This window comes from Leptodactylus fuscus, chromosome 8 (genome assembly GCF_031893055.1).
Source record: "Leptodactylus fuscus isolate aLepFus1 chromosome 8, aLepFus1.hap2, whole genome shotgun sequence".
NCBI lineage: Eukaryota > Metazoa > Chordata > Amphibia > Anura > Leptodactylidae > Leptodactylus > Leptodactylus fuscus.
The window spans coordinates 78,247,062-78,267,618 of record NC_134272.1 but is presented as its reverse complement, the minus strand read 5'-3'; the positions used below and the strand labels follow the sequence as shown (position 1 = coordinate 78,267,618).

At 45.0% G+C, this 20,557-nt stretch overlaps 1 protein-coding gene across 3 annotated transcripts in view; it reads left to right on the top strand.

Moving 5' to 3' along the window:
• PKP4 (plakophilin 4) overlaps window positions 1–20,104 on the top strand; it is a 176,828-nt gene extending 156,724 nt beyond the window's left edge. For all 3 annotated transcript variants that reach the window (XM_075284453.1, XM_075284452.1, XM_075284454.1), the window contains exons 12-22: window positions 3,470–3,653; window positions 4,685–4,802; window positions 8,439–8,627; window positions 9,348–9,521; window positions 9,703–9,853; window positions 10,981–11,176; window positions 12,476–12,560; window positions 12,872–12,989; window positions 14,295–14,426; window positions 16,910–16,983; window positions 19,073–20,104. In XM_075284453.1, the coding sequence (XP_075140554.1) occupies window positions 3,470–3,653; window positions 4,685–4,802; window positions 8,439–8,627; window positions 9,348–9,521; window positions 9,703–9,853; window positions 10,981–11,176; window positions 12,476–12,560; window positions 12,872–12,989; window positions 14,295–14,426; window positions 16,910–16,983; window positions 19,073–19,321 (1,670 nt within the window). In that variant the 3' untranslated portion in view covers window positions 19,322–20,104. The remainder of the gene's footprint in view (window positions 1–3,469; window positions 3,654–4,684; window positions 4,803–8,438; window positions 8,628–9,347; window positions 9,522–9,702; window positions 9,854–10,980; window positions 11,177–12,475; window positions 12,561–12,871; window positions 12,990–14,294; window positions 14,427–16,909; window positions 16,984–19,072) is intronic.
• The last annotated feature ends 453 nt before the right edge of the window (window positions 20,105–20,557 follow it).

Here is a 20,557-nt window from a genome sequence, read left to right as displayed (position 1 = left end):
TTCAAATAGATGGCTTTAATACAGTTTTGCACTACAGGTTTGGTTTTTAAGGAGTTTTCTTTATTATGCATTTATATACTTTTGGAGGTTGTAGATGTGGATTTGTACGTTCTATTAAATGGGTAGCGGGGCAATATACTTCTAACAGTGCAATAAGGGGCTGGGTGCAAACTGCCCAACCACAGCACCATTCATACTTGGGAATAAAAATCCCTTATTCTCCTCAATGGTGGGTGCTGAGCACCTGGACCCCTTGTGGATAGGGGAGAACCCCTTTAATTCATCTTTACCCTTGGGCATGTCCTTGTGATAGGCTCCTAGTTGCTATTTTTAGCAGGATAAAAATGTTTAACGTAGTGATCAGAACGGGAGAGATCGTGCAGATAGATAGGTTAGTGTTACCAGAACAGCATACCATCCCAGCCCTGCAGATAGATAGGTTAGTGTCACCAGAACCAGCATATCACCCCAGCCCTGCAGATAGATAGGTTAGTGTCACCAGAACCAGCATATAACCTCAGCCCTGCAGATAGATAGGTTAGTGTCACCAGAACCAGCATATCACCCCAGCCCTGCAGATAGATAGGTTAGTGTCACCAGAACCAGCATATCACCCCAGCCCTGCAGATAGATAGGTTATTGTCACCAGAACCAGCATATCACCCCAGCCCTGCAGATAGATAGGTTAGTGTCACCAGAACCAGCATATCACCCCAGCCCTGCAGATAGATAGGTTAGTGTCACCAGAACCAGCATATCACCCCAGCCCTGCAGATAGATAGCTGTGTCACCAGAACCAGCATATCACCCCAGCCCTGCAGATAGATAGGTTAGTGTCACCAGAACCAGTATATCACCCCAGCCCTGCAGATAGATAGGTTAGTGTCACCAGAACCAGCATATCACCCCAGCCCTGCAGATAGATAGATAGGTTAGTGTCACCAGAACCAGCATATCACCCCAGCCCTGCAGATAGATAGGTTAGTGTCACCAGAACCAACATATAATCCCAGCCCTGCAGATAGATAGGTTACTGTCACCAGAACCAGCATATCACCCCAGCCCTGCAGATAGATAGGTTACTGTCACCAGAACCAGCATATCACCCCAGCCCTGCAGATAGATAGGTTAGTGTCACCAGAACCAGCATATCACCCCAGCCCTGCAGATAGATAGGTTACTGTCACCAGACCCAGCATATCACCCCAGCCCTGCAGATAGATAGCTGTGTCACCAGAACCAGCATATCACCCCAGCCCTGCAGATATATAGGTTAGTGTCACCAGAACCAGCATATCACCCCAGCCCTGCAGATAGATAGGTTATGGTTACCTAAATCAAACTTTTTCCCTTTGTAAATTGCTTAATCCATTGCCAAAATCTTGCCATTCTTGTCGAAATGTAAATGAGCTCTTTTAAGGAACAAGGGCACTGTCTATCTGTAGGGTTGGTTTCTGGTGACACACTCCCTTTAAGGGATCTTATACTTGAGATAAGGTGCAACTTACTAATATACAACCGTACCATTGATTCTCCTTTGCTCTCGGGTGGGCCTGTAGATAGAATACTTCCCTCAATGCAGGAACGAGCCGATTGCACCCCTGTACAATACATTGGGGTGTATTATACATTAGTGACTTGCTATGCCCCGGGGACTCTTATGTATTTTGCCTCCCATTTCCTGCATTGTCGTGCGTGTTGGTACATCTGACAGACCTGCTGTATCTGCTTTATGAAAACATTACAAGTAATTAATTCAGTGGAAACGTCTTCCATTGCGCAGCGTTCAGCGAGGCCATATGGAGGGCGCGTGTGTTTTGCATTGATAATCCATCGTAGAAGTTCTTTACAACAGTTTTGTATTAAGTATCCAGAGACCACAGTTGTCGGCTCTGATTAGGAAAAGTATTACTTGTCTGACAAACACCGAGAAGTAAATCCACCGAGGGCAGATGTTAAGTGAAGACTTTAATAATTTGTCCGTCAAATCCGATGATACGTTGCGGAGAAATGAGGTGGTGTTATCAGGATGACATGGTGAAGCGAAACCTGCAGAGCCCTCTGTACCGTACCATCAAGGTCACAGAACATTCACCATGAGTAAAGAAGTCCAGGCATTTAGTAATTGGTGGAATCCCAAGAAAGTTTACTCTTAAAGGGGAGTGTGATACCAAGGCCTCACAGATAGGTAGGTTAGTGTTACCTGAACTAGGATATCTCCCCAGCCCTGCAGATAGATAGGTTAGTGTCACCAGAAGCAGCATATCACCCCAGCCCTGCAGATAGATAGGTTACTGTCACCAGACCCAGCATATCACCCCAGCCCTGCAGATAGATAGGTTACTGTCACCAGAACCAGCATAGCACCCCAGTCCTGCAGATAGATAGGTTAGTGTCACCAGAACCAGCATATTACCCCAGCCCTGCAGATAGATAGGTTAGTGTCACCAGAACCAGCATATCACCCCAGCCCTGCAGATAGATAGGTTAGTGTCACCCGAACATAGTATATCACTAACTTATTTATGGTTGGCTCTCCAGGGTCCAAAGACTTGCACTTGCAGCACTTCTTGAGAATCCTATAGATCCTGTAGGTTTGTATGGGCTGGTGAACTACGTAATAAAACACAGCCCTACACTGCTCCTTCGAATTATCGAATTATGGACATGATTAGTAAAGAGCAATGGGGAACTTGAGACACTTCCCCCCACCACCACTTCTTGTTGTCACTGGGGCCACACCTGTGGATATGCTGATTGGTTTAGGGCTAATTTAAGTAATTTTATTCCAAGCTCCTCTCAACGTCCTTACACTAAGAATTTTGCATTGCTTGTGTTTTCTCCCCACTTTGTTGTTCCGGGGGAGATTCCTTGAATATGATATTTTATACACACGTCTTGTGATCTTCTCTTATAGATATTTCTGCATTGCAGATCCCAAAGCTTAAATCTCCTTTTACAATTTTAACTACATTCTGGAGACGCTAATTGGTTTTGCTCATGAAGTAAAAGACGTTCCAGAAGTAAACGACGTTCCAGTTCTCTTATCTTTTTTAATTAAATCGCTTAATTGTCCTTTTTTACATCATAAACCTGGTTGTACAGTATAGTGAGCGAGCCGACACATCTCTGCTAGGTACTTCCTCCATATCCTGAAGGACTCACAGGATGACCTTACAGTAGGGTGCAAAAGTTATAGGCAGGCGCGGCGAGAAATGCTGCGCAGTAAGAATATAATAATTTGTAGAGTTTCTACAGTGTTAGGAGATATAGGAACAATTTTACTCCTATATCAAAGTGAATGGTGCTTAAGCGTCACAATAACACATTCTGTGGTCTCGAAACTCTCAAAATGTATACAGAGGAGAAAAATACTGCGCCGTGTAGACTGGGCGCCATTTATAACCGAGAGGAATGTTGTGTATTCTGCTCGTCAGCATTTTATGGAGTCTGTGCTCTCTTCTTCCAGGAGTCCTGTGGAACTTATCATCCTGCGACGCCGTAAAGATGACTATTATCCGGGACGCTCTGTCTCCGCTCACAAACACTGTGATCGTTCCGCACTCCGGACTGAATAATTCTTCCTTTGACGATGATCACAAAATGAAATTTCAGTCCTCGTCGGTTCTCCGCAATACCACTGGCTGTATGAGGTAACAGGCGCTTTAATGGGTCTGCGGAGCAGAAAACCAATAATCTGGGATGGAAATTGGAACCTGAAATTTTATTTAAACCTAATACATATAGAAATGATAACATTTTCCAACACTGTAGATCAAACTAGAGCTGTTTAGGGTCATCTCCAAACATTAACCCCTCCCTTAACTCTTTGGGTTGATCCTATATTGGTAAAATTCACAAAATAGCGACTTATACCTGCGGTAAAACTAACCGTGAGCGACCGGTGATCACAACTACACATGTTCAATATAGATTGTTGAAAATCATCCTAAAGAATGATTACTTGGGAGTCGGAACAGAGAAGAGCTGGGCCTCCAAGTCCCTTAGTGACCACCACCCATTTATTTCCATGGGACTGATGGATCATATAAGTAAGGCTAGATTTACACCTGCGCCCAATCTCCATTTGGGGTTTCTGTCTCCGAACCCGCTTAAAAAATACTGCAACTTTATCATTTTTGGGCCCCATTATAGTCTATAGGAGTAGGTTTCCCAAACGCAGGTGTGACCCTAGTGTAATCCTAATTGCTGTATACGTGTATAAATTTTACACCAGCCACTTGATAGCTATAATGGCAGCCATATTGGTTCCTATCCCATTTTTGCAAATTTACAGGATTTGTTTTTTTGGGATCAGCATAGTTTGACTCTGTTCACACTTGCATCATGGCTTCCATTTACAACAATACCATGACAGCTACAGATGTAGCAGAGTAAACCCAGCTTTCTGCATTGGGGTTGTGAATTTATTTTCCGACATTATTGGCCATCCCCAACCCTCTCTATTCACTTGAATATGGCCCATGAATCTTTCCAATATTCTAGCAGATTATTCTTGTCCTCTGAAAAAATTCGCTATAAAATGGTTTATAGAGTTTCACAAAACATAAGTTTCTACCCCGGCTCCCTCCTGTTCTATGCGACCCCTATTCAATGGTATAATTTTCTTTCTTCCATTTATTGACAGCGCTCATTTTCTTAAATCGTGCTTTTGTTTCCTCAGAAATCTGAGTTCAGCGGGGGAAGAGGCACGCAAGCAGATGAGATATTGTGAAGGCTTGGTAGACTCCCTCCTCTTCGTGATTCAGACCTGCGTGAACACGTCAGATTTTGACAGCAAGGTATTTTATATTTATTCCTGGGGTAATAACGCGTTTTACACGCTCTTGTTTACTATGCATTAAGCAATCGCTTTTCTTAAAACCTCAGCCACAGGCAATTTCCTCCCGTCAGTGCGCTTAGCGGTAAAAGATGTTTTTGGAAGTGAAGTTTGCAGTCTCTGCGCCGCGCTTTCCTGTCCCTGGTGATACAACAGTTAAATGCGAGTCTCTGCCTCCTGTTGCTTTCTTCGAGCGCTCTGATCGATGAGTCCATTATGGCACGGTCATGTGGTCTGAAAACTGTCAGCTCCGCGGGAGGCGTCATACTTTCACAAGATGCCCAGATTGTAGGAACGCTTACAATATTCACACTTCATTGTGTACGTGAGAGAAGGGACTTCTCGATTTATTAGAACATTCTAGAAATTCTACTGAGTGTCGTGACTCGGAGCACCTTGTAGGATTGTCTGACCACTATCGCTTTAATTAATGTGACCCAAGAGGTTGGCGGGGACTGTGGATCATATAGGGGGCACCAGTGAGAAGATGGCAGATAGTCCATGCAGAGTGGTTGGAAGTGAATATTATTCCTGGATCACTGAATGCTTAACTACACCCCCAAGCTAACCTATTACCGTATATACTCTAGTATAAGTCGACTCGAATATAAGCTGACCCCCCCCCTAATTTTACCACAAAAAAAACGTATTGACTCGAATATAAGCCGAGGGGGGAAAATGCATGACATTCTGTATGTGCTCATGTTAATCCTAGCCGGCTTCAGGCCTATATGGTAATATCCCAGATGTCACGTGGTCTGGGATATTACCATATAGGCCCAAAGCCTGTGGTAGTAGTAATAGCCTGTTACTGCTAGCACAGGCTTTGGGCCTGTATGGCAACAGGCTGCTACTGCTACCATAATGCTTTGGGCCTGTACGATAATGCCCCAGAACCCAATATATTAAATCATTATTCCACCGGCCCCTGGGGTCCACACACTGTCCAGCTGCCCCCACCTAATTCAACTTCCTGACACACAGGAAGTGCCTGGAAATGTTTCTCAGCCAATCAGCAGCTGGAGAGATGACTCCGCCTCTCCAGTCATTGGCTCTCCAAGTGTTTCCTTTGTGTAGGACATTAGGAAGAAGAAAGCAGCAGGAACCCAGGCAGTGGGTCATAGGGAAAGTGAGAGAGGTGAGTGCCATTTTATTAGGCTAGGGCCCTCATATTTGGGTGCATTTTAGGGCCTCATTTCTTAAAGATCCTTCCTTAGTGTAGGTTGTCAATTGAAGATCCGTGCAGGTCATATACAGGCCATGCCATATCACATTTATTGGTTACATGGCCAGCTTGTATCTCAGTCCTGTTCAAGTGAATGGACTGAGCTGTGATACTAGGCACAGCCACTATATAATGTGTGGCGCTGTGCTCGGTAAGTAGTGGAGAGGACCTAATGCTGCGATTTCATTCAAAAAAATGCTGATCCAATCCTGAATGAGGAGAATATTTGGTGAACGGTTTTGATACCTTCAGACTTTTTTGGAATGACTGACCATCTTAATGCATATGGCGGATTCCCATTTCTCCTATGATAGCTGATGTTGAGTGAAAAAAAGGATTGGGTTGGTTGGATGTGAACATGTCCAATCCTTTTGTTCTCAGAGGAGATTAGACCTGGTCACAGTGTCCACAGCCTTGCTACCTCCATTCTTACTATCACACACAGACCACTTCTTACCTATCCATCCTGTTACGTCCTCAGACGGTATTGGATCATGTCACATTAGTTATTGATCTCTCAGCCCCTCTTGTGTTATGTGAGCAGACATGTGACCTGCCCTTCATGTTACCTTGGCGCTGACCCATTTTATTTCTTACAAATTAGACGTGGCATTGTTAATCTATCATGTAGGGAAGCAAATGACCCCCAACTGTGCCCGCCGGGGGTATTGTGGCGATGAATGTCATCCATGACCGCATTTTCCAGCTTTTTAAGAGTAAATCGACTGAAGTCTTCAATAAATAATCTGCTCTGACTGGACAGGATTATACACAGAGACCTGCGCTCTTTACCTCTGTATTACATAGCATACGGCCATTGTTAGGTCAGACGTTGCAAGGCCATCAAGTTTCCATAAACCACACCACTGCATTCAATAAAGTACTCTATCTGCACTACCACACACGACCTATGACCACATGTGGCGCTGTTTTTCTGAGGACAGCAGCCATGTCTCTCCAATCCCGATCAGCTTCATTGACGTGAATATTACTATCTGTTTTTTTCGGCCTACATTATCATGTACACAGTGTAGAAAATGACTACAAGTACTTGATATATTGCACTGGGCACCATGCCTTACTTTATATAGTTAGTATTAATCGTTTTTACCCCACCGGGGGGCACTTATTGCTTCCATTTACCAATTCTGCCTCCCTAATGAAGCGTAATATTCTATACATGTTAGCGGTAAATTACTGTATAATGTGTGATCAGATGCTGCACTTAGTCTACATTATTGAAATCTGCCTGGAAATGTGGATCTGGAGAGCTATCATCAGGCTAACAGGCGGTCAGAGGAGGGGTACGCTGGAGGATCAGACCCCCGCCATAGGCTGGGGTAAGAGAAGTGCCCACACAGGACCCCTGATAAGTAACACATTAGTATGCAGCACGTGGGATGAGCTCCACATCACAGATTGTAAATGGTCTGCATCTTCTCTCTTCGCATCCATGACTTATTTATGAATGACTTCTACAGAAGAGACTTAGAAGGTTTTGCCCGCTGCCGACCCGTCTGTCTTTGCTGCCTTTTTGTAACTTGCGCCAATTAGACAGAATCTGGATGGAGAATTTGTTAGGACTCCAACTGGTCAGAAACTCAATGGTCAGTAGTCAAGTCCTTCATGGACATTCCTGAAATGTGATGGGTAAGGAATATGCAACAGGTGGCGCTAGAGCAGCTTCCTCTTTTCCACCAAGGAGGTCTTATTTGCATATTCCTTACCCAGAATTTTTAGCAGGACATCATGGTCTAATAAATCCCTGTCCCTCCTCCCCATGGCGTCTCCCTAATGAGACATAGAAAGCCTTCCCGACCCATGAAATATGAAGAATGAAATCCTATACAGATTATTTTTCTCTTTTCCGAGCTGGACTGATTTCTGGAGTCCAAGTGGATTATGATCAGATCCCGTCATTCATGGATCTGTTGAATCTGCTGGACATAGAATAAAAGGCGCTCATATGCTCAAGACCAAAGTCAGCTGAGTCTACTCATTTTTGATGGGACCAGCTGACTGTTATAGATATGGGTTCCTTTTTGCTACTTACTGTGTGCACTACTTGGCCCGATCTATGGAGTAGCAGAAGAGATGGTACTAGACTTTACCGAGGATAGAAAAAAGTTTCTACTGTTTTATCACGAACAGCGCCACATTGGTCCGTAGGCTGTGCCTGGTATTACATCAAGTAAGCTGAACTACAGAACCAATCACAGCCTGTGCTCAGAAGTTGCACTGTTTTTGTGCAAACAGCAGACCCTTTTCTTTTTTATTTCTAATCCTGTATTCCCCTTTGAAAACTGCAAAATAACAATTTCTGTGAGTCTCTAGTCTGAACGTGACGGTCACCGACCCTGCATTCTCTTCCAGACAGTGGAGAACTGCGTCTGCACCTTGAGGAACCTCTCGTACCGACTAGAACTTGAAGTGCCTCAAGCTCGGCTGTTGGGGATCAATGAAATGGAGGATTTCTGTAAGGAGTCCCCAAGCAAGGACTCTGACTCAAGTTGTTGGGGTAAAAAAAAGAAAAAGAAGAAAAGACCACCCCAAGAAGACCTGGTGAGTGCCATTAGTGATGTCATCAAGAAGTTCACTTATTACATGTCAAAGTCATCAAGTTTGTGTATCTAAGTAATAGAAAAGGCAAATTATGGGGAGAAATATGACAAGTGGTTGTGGCTCTGGACTAGTGCTGGACTAATCCATATCTACAAACTTGACTGTAGGGCCAATGGGATGGGTCTTGGCCTGGCATCCTCCATAGAGATGATTCTGAGGCCACATTTCAGTGATATACTTAGACCCCATAAACATGACCAAGTATGCATCAGATATGGGGCCAAGTTAGCAGTAAGATGCAGTCGGAGTGACTTCCCAGTGTACATCATGATGCATTCACGTCTATGGGGCTTCAGGATGCATTCTGTTCCGATAACACAGAGTAGAATAGGACCTGCTCTATCTGTGTTATTGGAACGGAATAGATCTGCAAGCCCATAGATGTGAATGTGTCATGGAATACCCTGGGAACTCTCGTCGAGTGTCCTGTCTGCGTTCCATGATGAACTCTGTCCCAAGCTTAGATGCATGCTCGGTCATGGGCATGGACCCTTATGTACCCAATGCCAGTTATTTACCTACTTACCTAATGTTAGGCAATGCCAGCAGTGCTTGTTGAGTGTACCATGCTAATACTAGTAATATATGATAGTAATTCCCTATATCTCCTGTATAGTCTGTTCACAGTGACATTATATCTGTATTTTCCTATCTTCGCAGTGGGACGGCGTGGGGCCTATTCCTGGACTATCCCAGTCTCCAAAGGGGGTGGAAATGCTCTGGCACCCGTCTGTAGTGAAGCCATATCTGACTCTCTTAGCTGAAAGCTCTAACCCTGCCACGTTAGAGGGTTCTGCCGGGTCACTCCAGAATCTGTCCGCCGGGAACTGGAAGGTAATAAAGCGATGGAGCTGAATATTCAGACGGCTACTTAGCAGAGACCTGTGTACTGATGTGTTTAATAGGGCCGGGGCTCGGGGCAAATTGTCACCAGCTGCTCAGTCTAATAAACTTTAGAGATGACCTGGAGGATGTCCTGCCGGGGCCGTCAGTAATTGCCGCAATGTCTTTGTAGTTTGCAGCGTACATTAGAGCAGCAGTCAGGAAAGAGAAAGGGCTGCCGATCCTGGTGGAGCTGCTGCGGATGGACAACGACCGAGTGGTGTCTTCTGTGGCCACCGCCTTGAGGAACATGGCGCTAGATGTGCGGAACAAGGAGCTGATTGGTACGTAGGGGGCACCAGGAGATGGAGGCGTGCACATATCTAATGGATTGCTTCACATAAGATTCTTTCCTAAATGTAAAATACAAACTAATAGCAGAAAAGTAAGTAAGGATCAGTTGTCCCAAATATGTCAAGTATGAAGTTAGTTTTTTTCATTTCAGTTTTCGGGGCTGTCCTGGGTTGGATAAACATGAACACTTTCAAAAACAGCGCCACATCTGTCCAAGGGTTGTGTCTGGTATTGCAGCTCAGGGCTATTAAAGGTCAATGGGGTTAAGCTGCAGTACAACAGCCAACCAGTGGACAAGTGTGGCACTGTTTTTGGAAGAAGCATTCATGTTTTTCTAGTGTAGTTTTGTAACGCTCTGCAGTGATCTTACATGCAGCACTGGTCCTACTCCGATAGTATGAGCGGCGCAGCAGCCCTTTCCATTGTATTGGGAAATTGCAGGGGGTTCCTATTACTTGAACACGAGCGGTGCTGCTTTTGCTTCCTCTTCACCAGCAGTTTTGGGAACAGCTGATCTGTGCAAGGTCCAGGTGTCACCAACATACAGATCACATACTGATGACCCATCCTATGGTCTAGACTCTGCACCTATTGAGTAGTTAGTAAGTTATTCACTAGCATTACTCATTACCAAAATTTGCATCTCCATAAAGTGACGGCAAACACTAGCAATGTGCCTTCATTTTACAAGATGGGAGTTCCCCTTTAACCATCCATTAAAGAGGTTATCTACAAATTGCACCAACCCCATGGTTTGCCATGACCTTGTTTCCAGAAGTCTTTGTGATTGATGAGACCAACCAGTGGCCACCGAGAAGGAACTGATGACATCACTCGCGTACGTCTTCAGTCCCTTACCAGAGACCACTCACTGGTCTCACTCACCCCATGGGGTGTAGGACTTCAGGTAACTAGGGCAAGGTATGGCAGATAAAAGAGCACCAGGGACAGTTGAGCAAGATTATTTTTCTTCAGTGTAACCTCCCTGACCACAGCAAGGGTTTGTCCAATCCAATCCCTTTAAGTGATTTATACTGAGTATTGTCCTAGAGTATATCGGAGCTTGTAATCCCATAAAATCGAGGGATCTTACCATGAACATTTTTCTCTTTCCTAGGCAAGTACGCCATGCGGGATCTAGTCAATCGGCTCCCGGGTGGCAACGGCCCCAACGTTTTATCGGACGACACCATAGCCGCCATCTGCTGTGCCCTGCACGAGGTCACCAGTAAGAACATGGAGAATGCGAAGGCCCTGGCGGACACAGGAGGCATAGAGAAACTGGTGAATATCACAAAAGGAAAAGGAGACAGGCAAGTACTCGGAGGCGTCTCTCTAATCTGGTGATTTAGTACAGACATAACCTAGAATGAGCAATCACCCGTCTACTGTGATAACCGGGCGTCATTTCTACCACCGCAGCCTGTTGCTTTTAATTATTCCTTTCCAGAAGCCCCATGACTGCATCTCATCCCGAGCGCTCGGTGGAGTCGCCGCACCTTCCACGAATAGTGTAGATTGTCATTAGATTGTGCCGCCATCTGGTCATTAACTCTTCTCTTTTCATTACAAACCTCTGGCCATTTGGTTTCACAGCAGGATGGGGGACACTAAGAGGAATCCATCCATGTTCTCCTCCAAATTAGATTAATGTTATTAGATGAATTCCATATTTTAATTTTTCTTCTAAGTCACGGTGCAACGTCCTCTCCATGAGCTGCTGAGTCTCATCTAATCTTAATAAAATTCATTTCCATTACACAACTGTAAGACACGGATGATATTATAAGTTGGTGACATGGCCATCACCGTGGTACTAGGACCTTCCGGGGGTGTGGAGACATCTCGTGCCGCTGTGTTCTGTCCTTGCACCATCCATAATGTCACATATTCGAGTAAATACGGCCCTTAACTCATCACTAATACTATTCTATACTCACTGCTTCAACTCTTCCAGTAAGTTTGTGCCCCCATTAGGTTACCTGCTAAGGCACTAGTGCACTGAACACACTGACTGTATCTGTGGTCTGTGCTAATAATAGAAAAATAAAGGGTTATTCACTTCTTCTATAGTAATGTCGTGTTACGCTATGTTCACACCAGCGTTCAGGTCTCCACTTTCCGTTTTCTGCATGCAGAAGACAGAAACCTGTCATGCCAAGTCCGGCCGTGAGCGTTGTATGCTCTCTGCGGCGAAACCGTTTTTTTTAAACCAGACACAAAGTTCTGCATGTCCAGCTCTGTGTCTGGTTAAAAAAAAAAACGTTTCGCAGTGGAGAGCATAAAACGCTCACTGGCGCTCACAGCCGGACACTTTTCAAATCCATTCAAATGAATGGGTTTGAAACATGCCTGAAGGTTTCAGTCTCCTGTCCTGTTTTGGGCAGGAAACGGAAACCTGAAAGCGGAGACCCCGGGCGCAGATGTGAACGAGTGCTTAGTAGAATTTATGGTCAGTGATTTTCCCTGCACAGTGTCACTCACTGAAGCTCAACTAAGACAGTCCCATTCACTGAATTGCAGCAGCCCCTTCGTTCTTAGTGCCGGGTCCAAGGGCCAGTTACCTTATGGTCTCATTAGTTATATGACATTGTGTTCTCCCTTTTCTTCAGATCTTCCTTAAAGGTGGTGAAAGCGGCTGCGCAGGTGCTAAACACACTATGGCAATACCGAGACCTCCGCAGCATCTACAAGAAGGTAGGTGTAATCTTTGGGCTGAATTTATATCCAATATTCTGTGCTGGTTCATTTCTTTCTTATATATTTGTGCAAAATATCTTAGGACATGTAGTTTGCAGAGCTGCCGAAAAAAAAATGGCAAACCTAAAGCTGAAATATTCTCCTCTGATAAGCAAGTTAGAAAAGCTTTGATAGAATAGAAGTATGGTCAGGTTTCTTAAGAGGACATTGATCTGTTGGAGGCCCCCTTTAAGATGTGATGATACATTGCCAACATTTTACTAACACGTTCTGGTTTCACCTAATCCAAGTCTTTATTTTCTTTCCAGGATGGTTGGAATCAGTCTCATTTTATAACGCCAGTCTCCACCTTAGAGCGCGACCGCTTCAAGTCCCATCCATCATTATCAACCACTAATCAGCAAATGTCGCCCATGATCCAGTCAGGTAAGTGATCATATACGGGTCTCTAAAGGGGTTCCTAGAGTCTTAAAGGGGTTCTCCAGGACTATCCTTAGTCCCATTTCAAGTACCATAAATGGTAGAGATCTGCAGTGACCAGACACGGCCACTACACAGAGTATGGCTTTTCTTCTAGTGATACACTGTGTACTGAGCAGCTCTGCAATTATCTGAGCATGGGAGTAGTTATAAAAGTCAGCGCCCGACGAATCTACTATTGATAGGGTTATTGGTAATAAAGTGCCAGAAAACCCCTTTAAGGCTGAGATCACACGCTGTGGAAAACGTAGATCTGACTGCTGGGAGTTACACCGATTGTGAGAACAAGGAGACCCGCGTCTCCAGTTTGTATGGACCAGCAGTCATGGATGAGCACTGCCGGCCGCTCAGAGGTTATATACCGTATATACAGCAGAGTACATCGCCAAGGGATTAGAGGTTATATATACACCATATATCACACATTTCATGTGATTTCCTATAGACCTCTGATGTCTTTTAGACCCCCTGGTACATCCACATAGATTACTGCATGTCCTTGAATGGTAACAGACTGACCCCCTATAGCATATTTGGTAACCCTCCCCTCCGCACTCTGTACCATTTCTCAGGCTGTGATTTCCACATGGCAGCCTGGCGGCTCTTGCAGTGTCGTGGGCTGATTCTGACTCATCTTGTCTGATCCCAGCCCTCGCAGCCATTGTCTCCATCACTTCCCTAATGTGCTTGGCAGCCATGTAGACGGAGTGACTGCTGACGGAGAGTCACACACTGATGTATTCGTAAATCCTCGGTGACTGCCTGCGGCTCCTTTGTACCTGGGAGACATTTCCCGCATTGTCTTAAAAGTTCTGCAAAATGTAACTTTATTCATGTGATGTAGAAATGCTGAGAAAAAGGCGGTGAAGAAAATTTTAGTTTAGTTTTGACACCACAGTGTAGAGGACGGGAGGGGAGATGGTTGTGCAGGTCGTACGACCTAAATATTAGTAATTTAATTATTATCCATGAAATGGTGACTGAAAGAGTCCAGGAGGCGGCCCCTGATGTGCAGGGCCCAGGGGTCCAAGTTACTCTCAGTGACAGCTCTAGCGGCGGCCATGTCAAGTCCGTCTGTTCCTGGTACTGCCGCAGTCCTCCACTAACTGCCGATCACCCCCATACTATACTCTCATTGTGTTAGGCGTCTTATTCTTTTGCTTATTTTCCCTCCTGCATTGGACATTTCCATTCACTACTTCTATATACTCTGTTCCTTCTATATCTTACTAATTTTTCTTCCTCGGGCAGTGGGCAGCACGTCATCCTCACCAGCACTGTTAGGAATCCGAGAGCCGAACTCCGGTTATGAAAGAACACAGTCCTCTATGCAATACTACAACAGCCAGGGGGAATCCTTAATTCACAAGGACATGTATAGCGGTAAGCGGTTTCTTTACACATCTGTCAGTGCATAGATCTGATGAATGTGGAATATGTGAACAGGAATATGATAGGTGGTCGCCGGAGATGTCTGAGCCCTGGTTATATGCTCTCCCCTCTGTAAGACATGCCAGACGGTCAGGGGCCCATCATTCAGTAAGGAGTTGAGGTCCCTCTAGTGGCTTCAGCAGACTGCCAAAATGTTATTTTCAAAATCAATGTTCTTGCAGAGGGTTTGGAGTTTCCAGTCCAATCTGCAGGCAGCAGGTTATAGAGCATGAGGAGCAGATTGTATATAGTGTCCTGTCTGCAGGTTATAGAGCAGGAGGAGCAGATTGTATATAGTGTCCTATCTGCAGGTTATAGAGCAGGAGGAGCAGATTGTATATAGTGTCCTATCTGCAGGTTATAGAGCAGGAGGAGCAGATTGTATATAGTGTCCTATCTGCAAGTTATAGAGCAGGAGCAGATTGTATATAGTGTCCTATCTGTAGGTTATAGAGCAGGAGGAGCAGATTGTATATAGTGTCCTATCTGCAGGTTATAGAGTAGGAGGAGCAGATTGTATATAGTGTCCTATCTGCAGGTTATAGAGTAGGAGGAGCAGATTGTATATAGTGTCCTATCTGCAGGTTATAGAGCAGGAGGAGCAGATTGTATATAGTGTCCTATCTGCAGGTTATAGAGCAGGAGGAGCAGATTGTATATAGTGTCCTATCTGCAGGTTATAGAGCAGGGGGAGCAGATTGTATATAGTGTCCTATCTGCAGGTTATAGAGCAGGAGGAGCAGATTGTATATAGTGTCCTATCTGCAGGTTATAGAGCAGGAGGAGCAGATTGTATATAGTGTCCTATCTGCAGGTTATAGAGCAGGAGGAGCAGATTGTATATAGTGTCCTATCTGCAGGTTATAGAGCAGGAGGAGCAGATTGTATATAGTGTCCTATCTGCAGGTTATAGAGCAGGAGGAGCAGATTGTATATAGTGTCCTATCTGCAGGTTATAGAGCAGGAGGAGCTGAGCAGATTGTACACTGTCTGCAGATAGGACACTATATACAATCTGCTCCTCCTGCTCTATAACCTGCTGTCTGTGGACTAAACACGGTCCTGAATGTAAGAAGTCCGTTTTTGAAAGCGACATCCAACCAAGCCAGCAGTATTACTAGTAAATAGGTCACCGTTCGCACCCCCTGACCCCAGACACCACCAGTGACCCACAGAGCTTACAGTCTCATTACAAAGCCTGTTATCTGAGCATGATAATGGGACGCGGCGCAGAGTCGTCCGGTGTAATGAGGTTGCTGATACCATTTTACCATAAACACTGTGGGAATAAAGCAGGGATTGAATGCAATTTATTACGCCTCTCATAAGTAATGGGTTGTGACAGTTGTCAGATTGTACTGAAGTTGTGCAGCTGTCTCTCATGTGTCTGCCCTTCTCGCTTCCCACCAAAGCTCAGATTCCAGAATTTCATTAAATAGAATGACCCCCCCGGGAGAGGCGGAGGTGTCGGCACGATTAACTTGCAGTGCAGCATCCATCTGTAATAGGGGATATATTGTTAGGTTGAGTGCATGGTCACAGGCTGGGAGAATCTGAAAACAGCCGCCGTATACAGACACCTGGGAATACTGTGTGTCAGCCGGGAAATGCAATATATTCACTAAGTCTGGAGACACAGTCACTTTTATCTCATTTTGTCATGTTGCAGCCTTGTGCCCCCCATTATTCTGCCCTCTGTACCCCAGACTGACAAGGTGAATACAGAACAGCAGAAAAAAAGTAAAAACGAAAATCTTGCATTGCTACAAGTCTTCACACGCTTTACTAGTATGTAGTTGCAGCAGCTTTGGCAGGGATTACAGCCTCCAGCCCTCTGGAATATGATGCTACAAGGTTTCCATACCTGGATTTGGGGATTGCCTGCGTCCTTCTCTGCAGATCCTTTGTCAGGTTGGATTGGGACTGTCTGTGGTCGCCATTTTCAGGTCTCTCCATAGATGTTGGATTGAATTCAGTGTTGGGCCTGGTCTCTCAATAGAGTTGTCCTTAAGCCACTCCTATGATACAGTATCTTGGCTGTGTGTGGAGGGTCCTTTGTCCCAGTCCCTGTACGTTGCTCCATTCAGTCCATCTTCTGGCCCCTGTACCATAAAGTCCAGACTGGTGGAGGACATGTCAGTAATGGTTGACCATCTGCACACAGGTTCTTTGGAGCTCAGCTAGAATGACTATTGGGTTCTCTGTCATCTTTCTTACTAAGACCCTTCTCCCCAATTACTTAGCATGCTGGGGCGGCGGCTCTAGGGGGGAGACCTGGTTGTTCCAAACGTCTTCCATTGAAACATCATGGAGGCCGCAGTGCTTGTAGGGACTTTCTTGCTGCAGCAAGGTTTTTGGCCCCTTCTCCAGATCTGCGCCTGCACAATCTGCAACTGAGCGTGAAAATCGATGTCTAATGGATGTTCTTTTTGCAGGGTCCAGCAAAGCATCTCCCATCTACATCAGTTCCTACTCGTCACCAGCGCGGGAGCAGAACAGGAGGCAGCAGGTCGGAGGCGCATGTTACGTTTCCTCTCTACATCAGTAGCTGTTCACACTGGTATTAACGGAGTTCAGCGGGGTCCATTGCTCTGGGTTTTCTGGGACTTTAGTAAGGTTGACCTGTACTTGGGATAGATCATCACCATGGATTATTCGGGGGTTCTGACTCTGAGAACCCCCACGATCAGCTGATTGAGGGGATTCCAGAACAAATACAGCGCTGTACCCCTTGTAGAGGCCGTGACCGGTACTGCAGCTCTCCACTAAGCAAGTCTGTTCAAAGGGCTGCAAACCTGTCAATCAACAGACTGGTGTGGTGGGAGGAGGGGTAAGACTTCAGCACCGCTACTGATCTGATATCGATAGCTCAATAATATTAAAGTCCCTGAAAACCCCTTTAAACCGTGGCAGACACTCCTAAATCATTCCCAGTCGTTATAGATCCATTTATTACAATCTATTCTGGCATTCGCAGTTTTGTGGGTGGTTAAAGTTGGCATTTACAGAATTTATTAGGATTGGCATCCTGTACGGTAATCTTAGGGTATGTTCACACGGAGGAAAAGGTGGTGGAAACCCTTTACGCCTTGTGAACTTTGCGCGCAGCTATCACGACGGGATGCTGAGGCAGCATCTGTATTCCAACGTGGCATCCCGCTCCTGATTATGCCCAAATGAATGGGCCTAAACAGGAATGTGGCTCGAGCCGCGACAAGATAGGCGGCATTGAAGTCAATGGGAGCAATTTTTACAGGCGGATTCTGCCTCATACCCTTAGTGAAGCCCCCGACTGACGCAATATATGGCTCTGCCTCTTAATAAATCAGGGCAACACCCGAGTGCAAGAATGGAAATTTATGCAGGTCCGGAGCTTTTCTAGAGTGAGTCCTAATACATTTTTTGGGCTGAGGCGCCTTCACCCTGACCCACTCTGCTCCGCCCACTTCGGAAAAAGTGGTGAATGAGGTGCAGCAATAAGCAATGGCATATCGGCAAAGATGTGCCACCACTATTCCAACTGACACCAGTTTTCTGGCACAGAGAGACAGTAACGTCCCCATTATCTAAATCAGACGACCCCTTTAATCCCCAACCTTGTATCCTATTATAGAGTATATAGTCGGTCTATCATATGACCCGCGTCAGCCTGCCAATATTATTCTCTTCTGGACGTGCAATAAACTGAATTTATGGATCGCCACTTCCAGCTCTGTTATTCTGCAGCCCGGAGCCATCATTACGCCTGATATCGTCTGCACACCGCCACCGTTGTTTAATGATTGAAAAAGTCAATAAAGTTCTTTTTGTTTAAGTTGGATAATTGAATCGCTGGCAGCGTTTCCAAATCAGCATGTCCCTGTCCCCGTAATCCGAAAATACTGCCATCGAATTAGAAAAAAAAGCAAAGCCGAGCTGTGGGCTTGGCGGTAGACAGTGAGCGAGGGCTATAGGGCAATGGCGGCGGGCTGTGTCACGCCTCCGGTGGTCATAGGGCACTACTACAGCGTCTCCCCCTTTAGTGTAGACAACCCTTGGGCTACTCCTTCGGCAAAGTGACTTCTGTGTCTTCCAAAAATCTAGTTTGTTTTCTCAAGGCAGAAAAATAATGCCAACTAAATGTGCAAAATCTAAAGCCCGAGGCGTCTGACGGGGCCAGAGCCGAAATCCTGAACGCTGTTAATAGAGGACACACGGCTCGGCGCGCTTTTGTTCTAGGAATCCGCTTTGTGAAATGATGAATCAATATTCTTATGGATTGCCGCCTGTGAGCTGTAAGAAACATTCAGCAAATATCCGTCTGATCTGATAATGACAGCACGCCGCCACCGGCAGCCGCAGCTCCGCTTTTACTTAGCACCATCTAGTGGCGACTATGGAAATTTGCTGTCATTTCGTAAAACAACAAAGATGTTCTATTCTTTCCTAGACCCCAATCTATGGAGACCATTGTGCTTGGAAGCTGTCAGTATATCTTTAGTATAACACAATGTATACAGTGCCGTAACAGATGAGGCACAATGTGTATGGTGCCGTAACAGAACGAGACTATAATATCCTATCCCATAATAACATTCTGTTCTTTCCTCCTCTCGCAGCCTCACCAGATGTATTATAGCCCAGAAGACTCCAATAGGAAAAACTACGACTCCTACCGGTTGTATTTGCAATCTCCGCACAGCTACGAAGATCCGTATTTCGACGAGCGCGTTCAGTTCACGTCAACGACCGATCCGAACGCACAATACGGACTGAAATCAACCACAAACTATGTTGACTTTTACTCCACCCGGAGACCTTCCTATAGATCTGAACAGTACCCGGGCTCTCCCGACTCCTGGGTGTAGTAGTGGGGGGCGGTCGCCCTACGGACTCCATACTAGTATCACGCTTGACTTGATTTTTTTGAATGGCCTTATTTGCTGTTTTTTTACGGTTGGATACGGAAAGTGAAATAAAACCCAGAAGGACCATGGTGGACGTGGTAACTTTATTTCAGAAGGTTTAGCCTGGACGAACGGAAATGAAGCAAGAAGGATGGTTTTTTTTTGTTTGTTTTTTTTTCCATTTTTAATTTTTTTTTTATTTTATTTTTAATTTTTTTTTTTACTTTTACCGTTTCGGTTGTAGCTCTTGCTGCTTGTAGTTCTGTAGTTTGGTGATGGTGCAAGCTATGTGAGGGAAGGTTTGCGATTGATGAAAAAAAAAATGATTTTGGGGGAAAATGTCTATGGTCAAATCAAATCTTGATATTTTTTTTAATGTGAATAAAGTCTTGTTGCGATTAGTTTGTACAGAAATCGGGATCCAATGAATGCTTCTTTGTTTTACTGTGACTCAATGTCGGCCTTGTATGCTATCCTGTCTTGTAAATTTTTTCTCTCACCGATGTAAATACAGCAATGCGTTTCCAGCCGCGGGTGCCATCATTTGTATCGCAGTGTGTCATCGGGAATCCCAGACATGTAAATCGCCATATTAAATGCTAACATTTTTACACATAGACTCATGTAAGACTAGGAGATAATCTGTACGTTTCGTCCATTCCCTGCTCTTTCATAAGTCTCACTGCCATTTTCTATGCACATGGAAGATGAAATAAATGTGGACATGTCATCCACGGAAAATCAGCCTGTGTACCCGTCTGCTGCTCTGTCCTGGCCGTGTGTGTGTCCTGTGTGTCTGCTGATGGCTCTTTGTCTCTCAGAGGTCTGGTAATTGGACATCTACTTAAACACAGCGCCACTCTTGCCTGTGTGGCCTTATCTGGTACTGCAGTTCAACCTTATTTAAGTTCATGCAGTTTAGTTGCAGTACTGTACATGGTCTAAGCACAAAAGGGGCGCTGTTTGTGGGTTAAAAATTTACCATTTTTTGTAATCCTAAGGAACTCATTTAAAGGGGTCTGCACTTAGCCAACAGTATTTTATGCAATGTAAACCACTCCAAAATTCAGTACTCTGGTTTAGAAACTTCCTATCAGGCAATTAAGAGTTAATAAAGGGGGACTCCCTTATTTAGCACATACATCAATCCATAGAGGGAAAGTTACCCAGACCGTTCCTCTCTAAGTACACGCATCA